The sequence below is a fragment of the Nicotiana tomentosiformis genome, chromosome 4, assembly GCF_000390325.3.
Source record: "Nicotiana tomentosiformis chromosome 4, ASM39032v3, whole genome shotgun sequence".
NCBI classification, from domain to species: Eukaryota; Viridiplantae; Streptophyta; class Magnoliopsida; order Solanales; family Solanaceae; genus Nicotiana; species Nicotiana tomentosiformis.
Genome location: NC_090815.1, coordinates 39,781,840 through 39,799,771, shown reverse-complemented (window position 1 = coordinate 39,799,771; position 17,932 = coordinate 39,781,840). Strand labels below are relative to the sequence as shown.

Sequence of the window (17,932 nt, the reverse complement as noted above, 5' to 3'; positions counted from 1 at the left end):
ATCTAAGGCGAAAATTTTACTTTGTTCGAAGCGAATACCATTACACACCGTCTAAGCCGAAGATGTTTTTGTGTTTGATGTGAAGACATTTACACCGTTTGAGCTAAAGATCTTACTTTATTCAAAGATTTGATTTTATCTGAGACGAGGACCATTACACCGTCTAAGCCAAAAAATTTACTTCATCTGAGGCGAAGACCATTACACCGTTTGAGCCAAAATGTTTTATTTTTGTTCGAAGCGAAGACCATTATACAGCCTATGCTAAAGACTTTATTTTATCCGAAGCAAAGACCATTACATCGTCTAAGCCAAAAATTTTACTTTACCTGAGGCAAAAACCATTGCACCGTCTAAGCCAAATATTTTACTTTATTTGAGACGAAAACCATTACACCGTTTGAGCCAAAAACTTTACTTTTTGTCTGAAGCAAAGATCATACACCGTCTAAGTTGAAAATTTTATTTTATCTGAAGACAAAGACTAGCGAAGAGAGTTATATAGTCTAACTTGCAGATATTACTTTACCACTAAAAGATTTGACCTTATGGCACAAAGGAATAGAAACTCATCCTCATTTCGAGATACACAAATCAAAGATTGTATGAAGCATGATTTTTTTTTATAAAAAAAATGACCACCAAGAATATCTCTTCAATTTCAATCTTCACATGTAATTTTATGATCTCCTTTATACATATATGTTTCTCCCTTCTCTTTTGTAGGTAGAAGAAGAAATCAATTCAAAAGACACCACTTTAGCAAAGAAAACCTCACAGTCGAAGAATCATCTTTCTCTAACATAAATCAAGTCATGCCATCCAACATATTAAAGACTTCCAGTTGAAGATTTGAAGATATATTAAAACCTTCCTTCAAAGAATTCAAGATATAAATATTTAAAGATTGTGCAGAATATATCAAATGCTCCTACCATACACTTGGAGATATGCTGAAACTTCCAACTAAAGATTGGAAGGCTATACCAATTTGAAAACTCCAAGACTATTATGGCAGCTTCTGATTGGCTTTCAATTGAAGGCTTGATGCTTGGAAGAATTTAACTTGCAGATTTCAACTTGAAGACATGGCAAACTTGAAGGTTTCTACTTGAAGACTTCAACTTGAAGATTTGGCGAATTTGAAGATGCAAAAAACTTTGAAGACTCAACGGATTTGAATATTGTAACTTGCAGACTTGCGATTTAAAAGCCTCAACTTGTACTTGCTTGATTTGAAGGCTTCAACCTGAAAACTTGGTGGGTTTGAAGACTTCTCTTTGAAACAAACGGTCCATTTATTGATGGGCGAACAACAGGGATTGAACCCGCGCGTGGTGGATTCATAATCCACTGCCTTGATCCACTTGGCTACATCCACCCCTACCCCCGTACAGGTTGAAGTCTCTATCTACGATCAGATCCTTTTTGAACTCTCCTATGACCGCTTATCAAAGAGAAGCTTTTTCCTATACTATAGTGGCAAGTCTATTGTTGTGTTTCGGAATTAGGAGAAACAAAGCTTCAACAAGTAGAAGCTTCCTGGCAAAGCTTCAAACAAAGATGTTGGTTATTCACTTCATTGATTTGACTTCACTTTATTTAAGATTAAAGATAGGGGTCAGGCGAAATCGTTGATAATACACAACATATAGCCAGTTTAACGGAACCAATTGATATTTGTATTGGATTACAAATAGAGAGAAATCGTAGATATCTCATAAAAATGCCACATAACTTTCAAGATGGAAGTTATCCTATAGATGTTGTATTCATGCATGTTCGAAACGTGAATCATAGTATTCATTCTTATGGGAATGGGAATGAAAAATAAGAGATACTTTTTCTCGAAATATGGACAAACGGAAGTTTAACTCCGAAAGAAGCACTTCATGAAGCATCCCGAAATTTAATTGATTTATTTATTCCCTTTACTTTAAGACCTAGCGGGCTTGAATACTTCAAATTGATGATGCAACAGACTTGACAAATTCAACTTGATCTAGAATTGGAGATTTCAACTTGAAGATTTAGCCTCTTACTAAAAGACTACAAGCATTCCATTAGATACCTCAATTTGACATAGAGGGATTTTCCCCCATTGGGCTATCAATATCTGATAAGATAGAGAGTTAAATGAAAGAATACATGTACACTTAATTTTCAAGTGTCAATCAAGTGAATTATATTTCATCATACTTCATTCGAATAATGCCTTGGGTAATATGTATTTTTTTGAACTCAATGACTGAACTTAGAATGAAACTCTAAGCTGCCTACGTACCTCGGTGAAGAGGATCAAGTCATACCGTAGTTCAAAATGGGTGAGCTTTTATTTTAAATGTCCTAACTTTTTCCTAGGCCTTCTTTTTCGAGGTTTTCAACTTAGCAGACTTTTTTTTTTTGGAATAGTGCACACTTTATACTCTTGTGGGCTAGGAGTAACATGTAGTTTATGCTCGTGCGTCGAGGAGCGTATTTATTTTCTTCAAAGATAGTATCTATTCATGAATTTCCCATTGATGGGGCCAATCCGCAAACTTTCTGAGTCAACTATCTTATAAGTGCCACTTGAATATACCTCTTGTACAACATATGGTCCATCTCATTTAGCGGAGAATTTGCCCCTAGATCAATGAGAGGTAATAATAGGTCTTTTGACCACAAGATCTTTTCACCCACTTAGAAAGATCTAAGGCACACCTTTTTTGTTAAAACATCGAGACAAGCGAGCTTGATAACATTCAAGGCTTTGTTGAGATTCTAGCCTCTTTTCATCAAGAGTTTCCAATTCTTCAAGGCATAAGCGAGCATTTTCTTCATTAGTTATTTCTTCTTGAATGGCAAGCCGCAATGATGGGATTTGACGCTCAAGTGGAAGGACTGCTTCAACTCCATAAATAAGCAAATAAAGAGTCGCTTGCGTTGGTGTTTGATATGTGGTCATATAAGCCCAAAGGTCTTCTTCCATTCTCTCATGCCAATCTCTCTTAAACTTAGAGACAACCTTTTTCAACAAGTTGCAGAGCGTCTTGTTAAATGCTTCAGCAAGTCCATTGGCAATATCATAATACATAGAGGAATTTCGTTACTTGAAGCCAAAGATCACATATTTTATTCTTCAACTTGTTATCAAATGGCTTATCATTGTCCGTCAATATATATCGAGGAATGCCAAAGTGATAGATAATATTGACTCGATGAAGTTAGCCACATTTTCCTTCTTTACTTCCTTAAGAGAAACAGCTTCGGCCCACTTCGATAAGTAATCAGTTGCGGCCAAAATGTATAAATGTCCACGAGAAGACATTGACAATGGACCAACAAAATCCAAATCCCAAGCATCAAATGGGCAAGAGGCAACAGTTGGGTGTAATACTTCAGGTGGTTGATGTATGAAGTTAGCAAGAAATTGGCAAGCTTTACACCTTCGAGCGTAATCTAAACAATCTTTCACCATAATTGGCCAATAATACCCCATTTGTTTTATATGGAAATGAAGTTTTGGCTCAGATTGATGCGCTCCACATACTTCGGAATGTTCTTCTTACAGGGATTGAAGGGATTCATCGGCCCCCATACAACTTAAGAGCACTCCATCAAATGATCTTTTGTAGAGTTTATCTTTCTAATAAAGAAAACAAGAGGTTGTAACGACGCGACCGGTCATTTTTAGAATATTAGCTCTGAACCCCTAATTATTGTTCTCTCTATTTCATTTTGTGGTTACGTAACTTTTTGGGGTGCTTGGTGTCGGATTCGGGAGAGTTTCGAAATGGAATGGGACTCATAGTCCCAAATTGGGAGTTTAAGTTCAAGGAATTGACTGTAGTTTCAATTATGTGAAGACGACTCTGTAATGGAGTTTAGACACTTCTGATAGCTTTGTAGGATGATTTTAGTCTTAGGAGCATGTCCGGATGTTGATTTGGAGGTCCGTAGGTCATTTCGGTGTTAATTGGCGAAAGTTAGAAAATTGGATTATTTTTTGAAAGTTTGACCAGGAGTGAACTTTTTGATATCGGGGTCGGATTCCAATTCCGTAAGTTGGAGTAGGTATGTAATGTCAATTACGACTTGTGTGCAATATTTGAGGTCAATCGGACTTGATTTGATAGATTTCGGCATCAGATGTAGAAGTTCAAAGATTTAAAGTTCATTAGGTTTGAATCGATGTGCAATTCGTATTTTTAGCGTTGTTTGATGTGATATAAAGGCTCGACTAAGTCCGTATGATATTTTAAGACTTGTTTATATATTCAGACGGGGTCCCGAGGGCCTTGGTGTGGTTTCGGAGGGTTAGCGGATCGAGTTCAAGCTTAGAGAATGGCTGAAGTGCACCAGTTCTGGTGCAATCGCACCTGCGCAAGTTTGACCGCAGAAGCGAGCGAGTGGGCGCATATGCGAAGTTGGAGAAGGTGGTCAGTGGTCGCAGGTGCGACGAGGAGGTCACAGAAGTGGTGTCGCTTCTACGGAAGGATGAGTGCAGAAGTAGAAAGGCAGGAGAGCCCGGTGATCGCAGGAGCGCATGCGCAGAAGCACTCCTTGGCCACAGGAGCGGAAGCGCAGGTGTGCATTTGAGTTTAAGTAGTATTTCTTCTTCTATTTCTTTAATTTCAAGCATGAGTAGATAGATATTTACTAGGGTTGTGACCCAACCCTAGTGTGTAAACCTTATAGGTATCTAATTTAGTGCTTGTTTATGATTGGGTGTTTATTATTTAGCCTTGTTCACGCTTTAATTTGAGGAATTGATGGTTGCAAACATTAGTTCATGCATATTTGACTTAGTCTCTATTTGAGAAAGAAAGACTTAGTTTAGGAAAACTTGGCTAACAAGAAATTGGGTCGATCGAGAGATTGATCAACACAACTAAAGGGTTCAACCTAGAGATAGTAATAACCCGACTTGAGCTATTATTAACCGTTTTGTGTGATATCCATTTGGACTTGAGAAAGCCAAATTGGAAAAAACCACTCTCTGACCTAGAGGTATTGAGTAGGTAATTAAGAGTTTATATCTATAATACACCCGATCAACAAAACAAGCATTAAGGTTTATATCCCATTAGGTGAACACCTAGGTGATGGTCATAGCCCTGGGCTTTTTACAAACTAGAAAAACATCAAAAATAATTATCCTAGTCTTAATTCTTTACTTTTCAATCCTTAGCTTTAAAATAGAAATAGAAACAACACCAATTTGTGGAAGTGCAAATTAAGATAGTTCAAATTCATGCACTAGAATATATACTCCTAACTCCCATCTAGCTCCCTGTGGATTCGATCCCGACTCTTTGTTGGGTTACTATAATTTTAATCGATCGATTCATACCCTGTATTGAGGTGTGCATTGTGCGTGATAGGTCAGTCCGCAGAAGCGGACATGTCTGGACAAATCGATCTTGGAGGTACCACCTCGCTAATCGATCACTTAGGACAGGTTTAGACATGGCAAACTTGATAGGATTCGCTCTTGAGACGAGTTGTACAACGTGAGCTTGGAAGTAGTGCTTCAGCTTCTGAATAGAGAAGACAAGTGCCAAACATAACTTCTCAATAGGTGAATACTTGAGCTCATTTGGCGTCATCATCCTACTCAAGTAATAAAGTGTATTTTCTTTGCCTTCATTATTTCCTTGACCCAGAAGCGCTCCTACTGACCTTTCATGTGCTGAAATGTATAATATTAATGGCTTTCCAGGTATGGGGGCTGCCAGTACTGGAGGTTTCATAAGATAAGACTTAATGCTTTTAAAAGCATTTCTTCCAGCTTGGTCACATACAAAAGGAACTCCTTTCTTTATAAGGAGACTAAACGGTTGGCATCTTCCAGCCATATTCAAAATAAATCTTCTAAAATATGCCAACTTAACTTGTAAGCTTTTTAATTCATGAATATCCTTAGGCTCGGGCATTTTCAAGATAGTATCCACCTTATCTTGATCAATTTCGATACCTCGATGTCGAACAATAAAACCGAGGAACTTTCCAGAAGTAACCCCAAAGGCACACTTCAACGGATTCATTTTGAGTTGGTATCTCCGAAGTTGTTCAAATACCAACCTCAAATCTTGTAAGTGATCATCTATCTTCCTTGACTTTACCACTAAGTCGTCAACATAACACTCTACATTTTTGTGAAGCATTTCATCAAAAATATTTTGCATGGTACGTTGATATGTAGCACCAACATTTTTCAAATCAAAAGGCATTACCTTGTAGCAGTATATACCTTTAGGGGTTCAAAGGTAGGTAAGTTCTTCATCCTTCGGTGCCATGCGAATTTGATTATATCCAGACACACCATCCATGAAAGACATCGCCTCATATCCAGTCGTGGCATCAATCATGAGCTCCGGGATGGGAAGGGGAAATTCATCCTTAGGATAAGCATTATTTAGGTCCCTAAAGTCAACACAAACTCGAATTTATCCATTCTTCTTTCTTACAGGGACAATGCTTGAAATACATGTAGAATATTTAACTTCACGAACAAAACCATCCTCAATAAGCTTGTTAACTTCGGTTTTAATCAAGGGAACCAGTTCGGGTCTGAAGCAACGTTGTGCTTGCTTCACGGGACGAGCACCTTGTTTGATAGCAAGATGAAGAAATGGGGTCTAAACCTAGCATCTCTTTGTAGCTCCAAGCAAATACGTCTTTGAACTCCTTAAGTAGATCAATATATTTGCTCTCTTCATCACCAGTTAGAGAGTAACTTACATATATGGGCCTTGGATCTTCAACATCTCCGAGATTGACTACTTTTAGTGCATCAACCATAGTCTTTACCCCTTCTTCCATCTCAGGTGGTGCATCTTTAGCGTCTTCATCCTCTTGAGGATCACCATCACTAAAAGATATGTGATGGCATAAATGAATATCAAGACACTTTTCCTCGACTTCCGTACGAGATGAAGGATTTTGTTCATCATGAATTGTGATATGATATGATGACCCCACACTTTCTTCATCTTCCTCACGTTTTTTAGTATGGACTATAGTATGAGCCTTTGCTTTGAGGATCTTTCCGCATGAAACTACAGGTTTTGTCTCTCGCCTCATTCTAGAAGGAACTAGACTCGGACAATCTGTGGTCAAAATCTCCCATTTAGCGAAGACGGGTGCTTGGATCCTTCTATTACTTTCATGACTATTGTGTTCCTTCTTCAATGGTCCTAACCTATCAAAAACTGAGGTCCTTGGTTTTGTAAGCCGATCAAACATAGAAGGCTTCTCATTAAATGTCTTAGACTCTTTTTTAGCAGTAATGTAGTTACAACTTGCCCTTTTTATGGAGATATGGATTGGTGCGGGTTACTTGTAACCCAAACCTTCATGTGATTACTTTATGGGGTACCCTTTCTCCATCACCATCTTTTGAGTAGGGTTAGAAGCTTCATGTGGGAGCTTTCCTAACTTGGATGATTCATTGGGATCATATCCAGCTTTCGCTAACAACTTGTAGGCATTTGGGTCAAAGCCCTCATCTGTGCGCTTTGTAGGAAGTTCTAGAATTAGAAGCGAATCGTGGTTTGATGATTTGATAAACCCTTTAATCAACTTTGTAGATGACTTAATTGCATCAATTCACTTGATATGAAGGGTCAAGTCTCCTAACATATTACCTTATAGTTCAGAAGATGGATCTTTATTACTTGAAGATGCCTCATTTATCTTGTTCCTATCATAATACACTTGATCCTTTTCAACGGTAATCTTTGCCTTACCAGTTGTGACATCAACCTTCGTTGTAACACTTTTGGTCAATAACACATCATCAACCTTAACCTCCTTTGAGACATAATTCTTTAAGTAGAATTTTGCATAGGCAAAGTATGATTCAGCCTCGGTAAATGGCTTATCATCAGCAATTATCTTCTTTTCGGCCCCATCTTCACAATACTTCAAGCATTGATGGTATGTGGATGAAACCACTTTATTCTCGATCATTATATGGGCTTTTTACATCGATCACGTGCATCCATGCACTCAAATGCAAATCCCCCATATTTATTTCCAATTTGATATCCCATATAGCTCTTTGCCCCCCATTGATTGAATCCTTGAATCATCAAACGACTTTCACATAGTTCATCCATCAGTATACAAAGCTCATTGACAGTACGAATTGGGAGAATATTTATGCCAGATCCATCATCAATCAAAATTCTACTCATTCTCTGTTATATGCACAAATCCAACCATAAATGGTCCACTTCTTCAGACAGATGTTCTCTGAGTTTTTTCAGACAAGGGAGGTGGCAGCGATGATGGATCTTCCTTCTTTGTTTCTTCTTCATCTGCCTTACAACATGAGGTCTTGATATCTTCACATGAAGCTTGCGTGCATAACCAGCTTGGCATGAATTCATCCAATGTCACTGGACGACGTAGCCTTTGATAGTGATTCCCCTCTATTTTTGTTCTCTTCCAATTCTTCTTTATCGTTTTCTTCTTGGTTCTTTTCACCATTTTTTCCCTAGTCAACTACTTATTTGACTCCCTTTGTTAATTTGTCTTGCAGCGTCTCCACAAAGTCACAAGAATCCAACCTTTATCATTAGTTTGACCATCATGTGATTCACTTTCCTCCACTATTACTTCATTCCCTATAGAGAGAAGCAATGGTTTGCTCACATCGATAAATTCAAAGTCACCAAATTTAATCATATATGGCGATGATGCAATTTGGATACTATCACATTTATGTACTTCGATAAATTTGCAAAGGACAATGGGATCAAGTGAACCAAAAATGACAGAGACTTGATTCGAACTTTCCTTCTCATCCTCAAGCAAGATTTTTCCTTCAGCGGCCAAGTCCATGACTTTCTCCTTAAAGATAAAGCATTTTTCAATAGGGTGGATAATCAACCGATGGTACTTGCAATAATTTGGATCATTAGTCCTTCAAGCTTCATCTGGCCGCTTTATTTCAGGTAACTCAATGAGTTTCAATTCAAGGAGTTCTTCAAAAATTGATGGAACATCAGAGTCCAAGTATGGATATTATTTTGCTTGCATTTCCTTCAGATTTAACTTTCGGCCAGCTTTATCCTGTAAGGATGTTGTCTTCACACTTTTCTTCTCACTCACTTTTGTAGTGACCTTTAATGGCGAGGCATTAACATTCATTAATTCCTTGCTCTCATACTTTGGCACAAATTTGCCTCCTTTCTTTATTTCTTTTTTATCCTTCACTTCGCGAGGTTCATAAATAGGTGGCCCTTGATTTCTACTTGAAGACATGCTTAACTCCATATCATGAGCATGTGTAGCCAATTCTTCAAAATACTTAGGCTTGATACCCTGTAGGATATAGCGAATTCCCTAATGCATTCCTTGGATACACATTTCTATTCTAGAAGCTTCACTAAGTCTGTCTTTACTGTTGAGGCTCGCATTCCTCCATCAATTGATGAAATCAACGACCGACTCATCCTTCCATTGACGTGTATTTGTGAGTTCAACCATACTTACAATTTGCCTTGTGCTATAGAAGCGATTGAGAAATTCATGTTCAGGTTGCTCCTAGGTATCTATGGAACCAGCCTCGAGATTAGTGTACCAATCAAAAGCATTTTCTTTTAAAGAACGGACAAACAATTTGACAAGATAATCTCCATAGGTTCTAGCATTATTACAAGTTTCGACGAAGTGTGAAATATGTTGCTTTGGATTTCCTTTACCATTAAATTGTTTAAATTTTGGGGGTTGATAACCTGCAGGCATCTTCAAACTATCAATTCTCGCATTGTATGGCTTCGCATATGTGAGAGAAGACTTGGCAACAATGTCGTACTTATCTTTGATAGTTCCCATGATGAAGTCTTTCAATTGTTCAATGGGAATAACCCCATCATATGAAATTTGATGTTCTTTTGGAGCCGTTGTCTGTCTTACAGATGAGTCTCCTTTATCTTGCATCATAAGGAGCTTTCCAAGTACATGACTTGAATCTCCCTCCACTATGCTTTCAACTCTATCTGTTAGCTTGACAATTTGATTATCTTGATCTTGCATATGTTTCATTAACCCTTCAATTGCCTTAGTTAAATTTGTGAGTTGCTCTTCTATAGTTGAAGTGTTAGTCACCATTGATTAGATAACTGTCATGGATGGTGGAGCAAAGCATGGATTTTCTCTTACACCATACTTCGAGTGAAACAACTCATGTGGAGTGATTGGAGCAGATCCAGTGATTAAGGCATCATCATCATCTTGTGTGATGAGATTCTTAGATCTAGATGGGCTAAGTAGAGTCATTGTCTTTTCAACAATTTCAGCAATGTTCGATCCTTCTTCCAATTCAGTTGAAAATGATCTTACCCTCTTTTGAGGATCAAAAATTAAAGATAGGAACTGATGTAGATGACATTTGAAATGTTTGTTGTCCCAGCATGTTTGCTTTGTTCCTAGTGACAGGTCATACGCTTTCCATAGTAGCATCCAGCAAGTTTTTAACATCAGAGGAAAACTTGGAATCCGTAGCCTTAGCAGTAGTGAGTTTAAAGTTGATCTTCTTAGGAGCCATTCAATGTTCTTGAAATTTGGTAATTGAAGAGATGAGAGATAGAGACGGTCCCACTGGGCATGCTAGAAATTTGTAACAACAAATTTTCGCGTCGAGAAAAGTAAATAATCAAGACTAAAAAATTGCGTAACAAATGTAGTATTTGATTTCAATAAACAATGAGTATTACAATCTCTATGGTATTTCTCTGATTCTTCAACAATGTATTAGTGAGCTTGATTTTGATTTGATTCGAGGGCTTGTAAAGCTTGGTCTTGAATCTTCTTCTTGAACTTGAATTTGGATTTAATCACGAACAAGTAATTTGATCTTGAACACCTTGGTATTTGATTTGGCTTCGTTCTTGATCTTGAACTTGAACTTGTAGCTTGAGTGCTTGAACTTGTAGCTTGTAGAGAAATCTGCGGTGTTTGACCCACGAGCTCTCTGCTTGCTTCTTGTTATCACTCCGTTTGAACTGACCAATATTATCTAGACACTTGGCACAACTCTATTTGTTGTTGATTTGACTTGGTATGTCACTTTTTCTTGACACGTGGCATGATTTCATTGGCTCATTTATTTGGCTTGGATTGCCACATCACTTGACATGTATCATAATTTTATTGACTAATTCTTTTGACTTGGATTGCCACATCACTTGACATGTGGCATGAGCCTGGGCTTTAAGATAGCCATTTGAATCTTAGGCTAATAAAATGGGCTTATCATTTAATTTGTAGTCCAATTAAATGGACTGGCCCAACACATATATATTGAATTTAAATAATTTAGCCCAATTTAATTGCCACAATATTTGCTTGGACTACAACAACAACAACAACAACAATCCAGTATAATTCCACTAGTGGGGTCTAGGAGGAGTAGTGGGTACGCAGACTTTACCCCTACCCTGGGGTAGAGAGGTTGTTTCTGATAGACCCTCGGCTCCCTCCCTCCAAGAATTTCTCACATTGCTCTTGGGGTGACTCGAACTCACAATCTCTTGATTGGAAGTGGAGGGTGCTTATCACTAGAGCAGTCCACTAATATTTTGAATTAAATATGATTCAAATTATTTTATAAATTTAAATTCGATAAAATTGAAATGCTAATATGTCCTTAACTTTGCCCTTAGAATATTCAAAAGGACTGGTAAAGCACTTTCGTGGCATGTGCGGGCATGTTAAGGCGAGGCAGAAGATGCGCAATTAGCCGCGGACAGTGAACATTGGTAACGTTCCTCTATACTTGTAATTTTTTCTACCTCTATACTTAATTAATCCACGTACAAACCTATTTCTACATTTGCTGCCAAACCACGCTGATATCTTGGATTGCATATTTTTGCCCCTACCACTCCCCAATAAACTGATGCATTATTATTGTTTACTAATGAAGAGTGTGATGGGGACTATGATTACTGCTTTAGTTCAAATCTGAGAGTCCCACATGTCACTAAATAAAGGGATAGATAAATGCATGACAGTAGTGTACCTACTGTCTAGACTCGGTCTCTTTCGAATATGCCATATTCAAATCTTGGAATCTTTCTCATTATCTCTTTCCCCTTTTGTTCCCCTGTCTCTTTCTCTTCTTTATATCTACTGCCATTGCCAAGTTACTTCTTACTAGTATGTCTTTGTTTGATTTATTACTGGTCACTAATCTCTGAAATTGCAACGTGGTACCTTTCACAGATCCAATATTTTGAAATAATGAATGTGAAATGCAATCCATTATAGGTCATACGGATACAATTTGACTACACTTCAATCAGAATAGACTGTTTATATCATACCTTGGGGTGCGATCCTTTTTTGGACCTTGCATGAACGCAAAATATTTTATGCACCGAATAACTTTTTTTTTTATCGAGTGAAAGGTAGTGGGTGTGCTCACATCAGTGGTCAGAAGTGTACATATGCCATGTGTCTAAAACAGCGAAATCAGAATTTTTAATAAGAAGATATCAATATTTAAAGAAGTAATTAAATACACGAAGAAGTCAAAGTGATTCAATATAGTATATATATATATATATATATATATATATATATATATATATATATATATATAAAATAATTTGTACCTATCTAAAAAGTGTATTTTTCCGGGCAAGAGAATATCAATTGACACCCTTAAAATATGCAAAATCCGTCCTAATATTTAGAATTTATTTGTGAATAACTGGAGCATGACAACGTTTCTTCAGTCGATTTAAATGGTAAAACTTGCCAATCAACCATTTAGAAGGACCAAAGACAAAATAAGAAGAAGAAGAAGAAGTCCATATATAATAGAAGTCAACTTTTACCCATTTGTACGTCGTTGGAAGGAAGAAACGAGTAGTGCAAAATGTATGACCTAGTCGATCGAAGCCTCCTATTTTTCTTTGGTGACTCATCAGTCCTCTTTGTGAAAATATCTGCTGATAGTACTTCCTCGGTTACAATAACTACTGTTTTCTTTTGTTACAATAAATACTACTCCAACATTAAATCAAAATCTTAATTTGATTAATGCGATATTAGTGATGAAATCTTGATAGAACACTTCTCTCTAAGGAGTAATATAACTTAATATATATGAACCAGCAAATTATAGAAAACAAATTAGAAGTAGCTAATTAGATTAACACATGAGTGAGATAAGCTTCAATATTATTCATCCCATAATCACCCATAGAAGTTAATATATCATATTAAAATCCATATAAAGTGCTCCTATTACTAATTTTGTGGCAAAAACATAGATCTGCACTCTTATATTTAAAATTCATACACTTAACTTTTCTATGTAACGAGAATGCTATACAAATTCATACGCATGTAACGTTTTTACCGTATACGTAAATAATTTTGAAGTAAACCGGTTGTATTTATAACTAACTAGTCTTATTAACAGCTTGTTTGGATGATTGTTATCCATTTTATCGTATTATATTGTATTGTTATCTCAAAATAATATTTATTTTAATTATTTATTTAAAACTAATTGTATTATATCGTTAAATTTATTGTTCCGGAACAACGAAACGACTCATTTTATGAAACAACCGATTTGGTATGGTGGGATTGTTTCCTATTTTTTCTTCCAATTATACGCTTATTTATTACTCCATAATATTTTTACCCTTTACTTCTAAGAAAAAAAATATTTAACTCCAAATCTCCAGCCTATTGACCTACTTTGTCTTCGTCTATTTTTTTTAATTAGTTTGTGCCGCTCTTTTCAATCTACATAACTTAGATACTGATAAATGATGAAAAGTGCATATTTTTTAGTATATTTGCATATTAATTCTTGTGTGAGTAACGGGAGATTACGTGGGTTTTCAAGTAAAATATGCCCATTATGTATTTCTTATGTATAGGAACGAGTTTAGATGATAAATGATCAAAAGATGATAATTTGACACAAAAAGGAAGAGATGGAAAGAATTAGGAGCTCGTCCAATCTCGTGAGTGGAACGAAAACGGACGCGAAAAAGGAGAAAATCGAAGGCACAAAACAGCGAAGTGAAGCGAACGCACGGATCGCTTCGCGAACTAGAAAATTGCAAAAGCTGAGTCCGCATCCATAGGCGCGCGACGCGCGAAGGCAGACGCGGATTCCATCTCTCCTATCCGAGATTGGATTGTATCGGACGACCCTCCACCCTACCTAGGTCATATAAATACACACCAAACATGATTTTTACATAATTTTGGAGGAGGAGATACTATTTTAAGGTTACACAACACCTTTAGAGGCAAGAATACACGAGGAGCAACGAGGAAGATTCAACCACGAGTTTTTCCTTTCTTCTTCCTGTTTTCTATTATTGGCTATGAATTTTAGTGTTGTATTTTTACATACTACTATGAGTAGCTAATTTATTATTTAGGATTTTGATGAATCTTTTGGAAGATGAATTCTTATTAAGTTTGAATATAATTTAGCCTTTGAATTTCTTTACTTGTTCAACTACGTGCTTATTTCTGTTGATTGAATGGCCATCAATTGACTGTGCCTATTTATTATGTATTGCTTGAGAAATGGTACATATTTAGGTAGTTGTTGAACAACGTCACTCCTAACGTATATAAAGAATCAATACGACATGTTTAAAGGTGGGTTTAGGAATAACAAAGCCTTGACGTGGTCATAGTGAACGGTAAAATAGTGCCAGCTAGCGTAGTTCGAAAGAATATGTCTATTTTTTCTTGTGAGGTTAACAGGAATAAAGAACCCGGGGATGACAACCTGAAAGAGATCAAGGATATACTAAGATGCCTTGTGAAAAAAAAAATGAGATACATCTGCGGATACAAAGGCAAGATGCAACTATTCGCAGCTTGGAGGCTCAAGTGAGTCAACTAGCTGAAACATTTCATGCTCAACATGTTAATATTATGGATAGCTAGAAGCTGCGTGCATTAGAGACAGAAATTGAGGTGCCAATAGAGGGGTCCAAAGTAGAACACCAACACTCTAACCAGCTAAAATTTGAAGATGTCGATATTGTAAAAGAGATATTGGTGTCAACCAAGGACATTGATGATACATATTTAGTTGACTCTAGTGTCATTGGTGTTGAGGATGTTGACAATCCCAAGGTTCATGTAGTTAAGTGCATTGGTTCACACTCCAAGCATTGTTTTACATTGTGTTTGGATAATGATACGGAAATAGATCCATCCGAGCCAATTGAGCAGTCAAGGAATGAGGAACAAGGTGCCTACATTCTGGAATTCTTCTTGCGAGAAAGTCATGATTACATACCTCATGTAAAGTCTAGGAAGAGCAGAATGCTACATTATTTTCTTGGGGTAGTTAGATTTATTCCACTACCCTTGAAGCATAACCGAAAACTTGAAGCAAAACTTGGGGTTCAATTCATAAGCTCGAGGTGGAGGCAAAAAGTGATTCGCATCGTGCCGCGATATTAAACCAAACGCTTGTTGGGAGGCAATCCAACTTTACTGCTTTTTTATTTTTAATTTTTTTTGTAGTTTCACTTTTTTATTTTCTAGGAGCATGGAAAGCAAAGTCATTTGAAGAAAGCAAAGCAAGTGAGATGGTGAGAACTAAGTGTGGGGTGCCCGTACAAAGAATCAAGTATGAGAGAAGTTTGAATACCCCATGAGCTGCTAATGCTTCGGCATATGGCCTACCAGGGAGTTTCTTTTATCCCATTGTATATGGGTGTGTATTGGGGATAATGCAACTTTAAGTGGGGGGTGAAGAGACTGTTTGGGTGGATTCCTATGCTAGTTTAGTTGTGTTAATTTATATGTGTTAAAAAAAATTGAAAAAAATAATAATTAGATAGAAATAATTACTCTTGGTTTTTCTTATGACCACGTTTCTTTTTCAAGGAATGACTCTTTGAACCGAGTAATAATTATTTTTTAAGTAAAAGTTTCAAAAAGTTTTGGACTTTTCCCAACGATGGACTTCCTAGACAGTTTTCTTGAGGGTATAAAGTCTAAAGAAAAATAGAAAAAGATTTATTTTTTCTTTTCCTTGGTTGTTTTGAACTGATAATGGAATGAGAAGAACTTGAGTATCTATGCTTTTTGCAATGTTTTATATCGGGGCTTAGATCTGTAGCATTTGTGTTGAGTACTTTCTTCTTGATTCTTGTGACTATATGCCTCGAGAGTATATGTGACTTATTTTGACACTTGGGCTTATCTTTTGACTCCTATTATGTACATCCTATGTGATTGAATTATATTATGACTGCAGTTAGTTGCCTTAACTTGATAGTCGAGTCTGAGCCGTCCTGAGAAGTCATGTGTATTGTGTGAGGTGAGATATTTGGTTGTACTCTGTGTCATCCCTTTCTAGTCTAGAACTTGCCCTGTGTATGAGTTGAAGCGAAATAAGTAAGCTTTGCGTGTCTAGAAAATAATATAGGCGTTTCTTTGATTGACCTCTGAGCTACTTGCCTACCAATGATAAAATTATCCTTTGTTAGCCCATTTGAGCCTGTAAACCTTTTCTTTGATACCCACATTACAAGACGAATGCCATTGTTCTTAATTAAATCTTGTTGAACCTTTACCTCCGAAAGCACTTAAGTCGCTAGAAGAGAAGGAAAAGAGATTGGGTAGTTTTTGAGTGGAACCATAGAAAGGCCAAAAGGTGCATGTGTATATTGAGAGAGCCACTAGCTAGAAATACCAATTTATGGTGGGTGTTGAAAAGATTTTTAAAAAAATAAAGAAAAAGAAAATACAAAATAAAAAAATCCCTCCAATTCACTTTGATATGTGCTAGTGTTTATGTAGATATGCTTAAAGTCAACGGGTTACGTTATGTACGGTTTCGTAGCGATATGTTGAGTGATCATGATGAGGATATGCTTAAAAATTAAAGTGTTTTGTATTAAAAGTGCTTAGGAGGGTTAGTCACTATTGTCCATATCTATCCTACCCGTCTCTTAGCCTACATTACAACCCATGGAGACCTAATTGATCCTAGACTTTGCGAGCTTAAATTAGTAGCGAGTTATATTACGGGCAAGTCTATGGTACGAGCTTTGGTGGCACATGAGTTTTGTTGCGAGAGTGAGTGAATTATTTCATTATGTGAGTCCTTAAATTATACTTGAATTCATATTTGAGTGTGCGGACTGATTACTCTCTTTGTTTTGTTGGTGAGAGCACATGCTTTACAACGGATTGGTAAGGAACTCGTATCTTTAGTTTGCACAAGAAGCGAGTCATAAAGAGGAATATACTGGAGTCATCTTTTGAGGATAGGATGTTAGAAAGAGTCACACAAATATTTTAAATAGTCTTGGCATCATTTTAACCTTGAGGAAAAGTATAAATAATGCTTATGAAGGTTCTAAGCATTGATATAAACCATTGTTATTGGTAAGATGCTTGAGTATGTTTTGAAAAGTGTACTTGCCGACGTGCTTAATTTTAAGTTGCTCGAGGACGAACAAGAGTTTAAGTGTGGGGTGGTGATAAATGATGAAAAATGCTTATTTTTGAGTATATTTGCATATTAATTCTGGTGTGAGTCGCGGGAGATTACGTGGTTTTCAAGTAAAATATACCCATTATGTATTTCTTATGTGTAGGAACGAGTTTAGATGATAAATGATCAAAAGATAAAATTTTGACACAAAAAGGAAGAGATGGAAAGAATTGGGAGCTCGTCCAATCTCATGAGTGGAACGAAAACGGACGCGAAAAAGGAGAAAAATGAAGGCACAAAATAGCGAAGTGAAGCGAAGGCACGGATCGCTTCGCAAATTGGAAAATTGCAAAAGCTGAGTCCGCGTCCATGGGCGCGTGACGCGCGAAGGCAGACGCATATTCCATCTCTCCTATCCGAGATTGGATTATATTGGACGGCCCTCCACCATACCTAGGTCATATAAATACACACCAAACATGATTTTTACAT

At 36.9% G+C, this 17,932-nt stretch overlaps 1 protein-coding gene across 1 annotated transcript; it reads right to left on the bottom strand.

The window, feature by feature from the left end:
- Nucleotides 1-2,692: 2,692 nt before the first annotated feature.
- LOC138909539 (uncharacterized) lies at nt 2,693-3,076 on the bottom strand. Its single transcript, XM_070200743.1, has one exon. It carries the CDS (start codon nt 3,074-3,076, stop codon nt 2,693-2,695), a length of 384 nt encoding a protein of 127 aa, XP_070056844.1.
- Nucleotides 3,077-17,932: the final 14,856 nt, after the last annotated feature.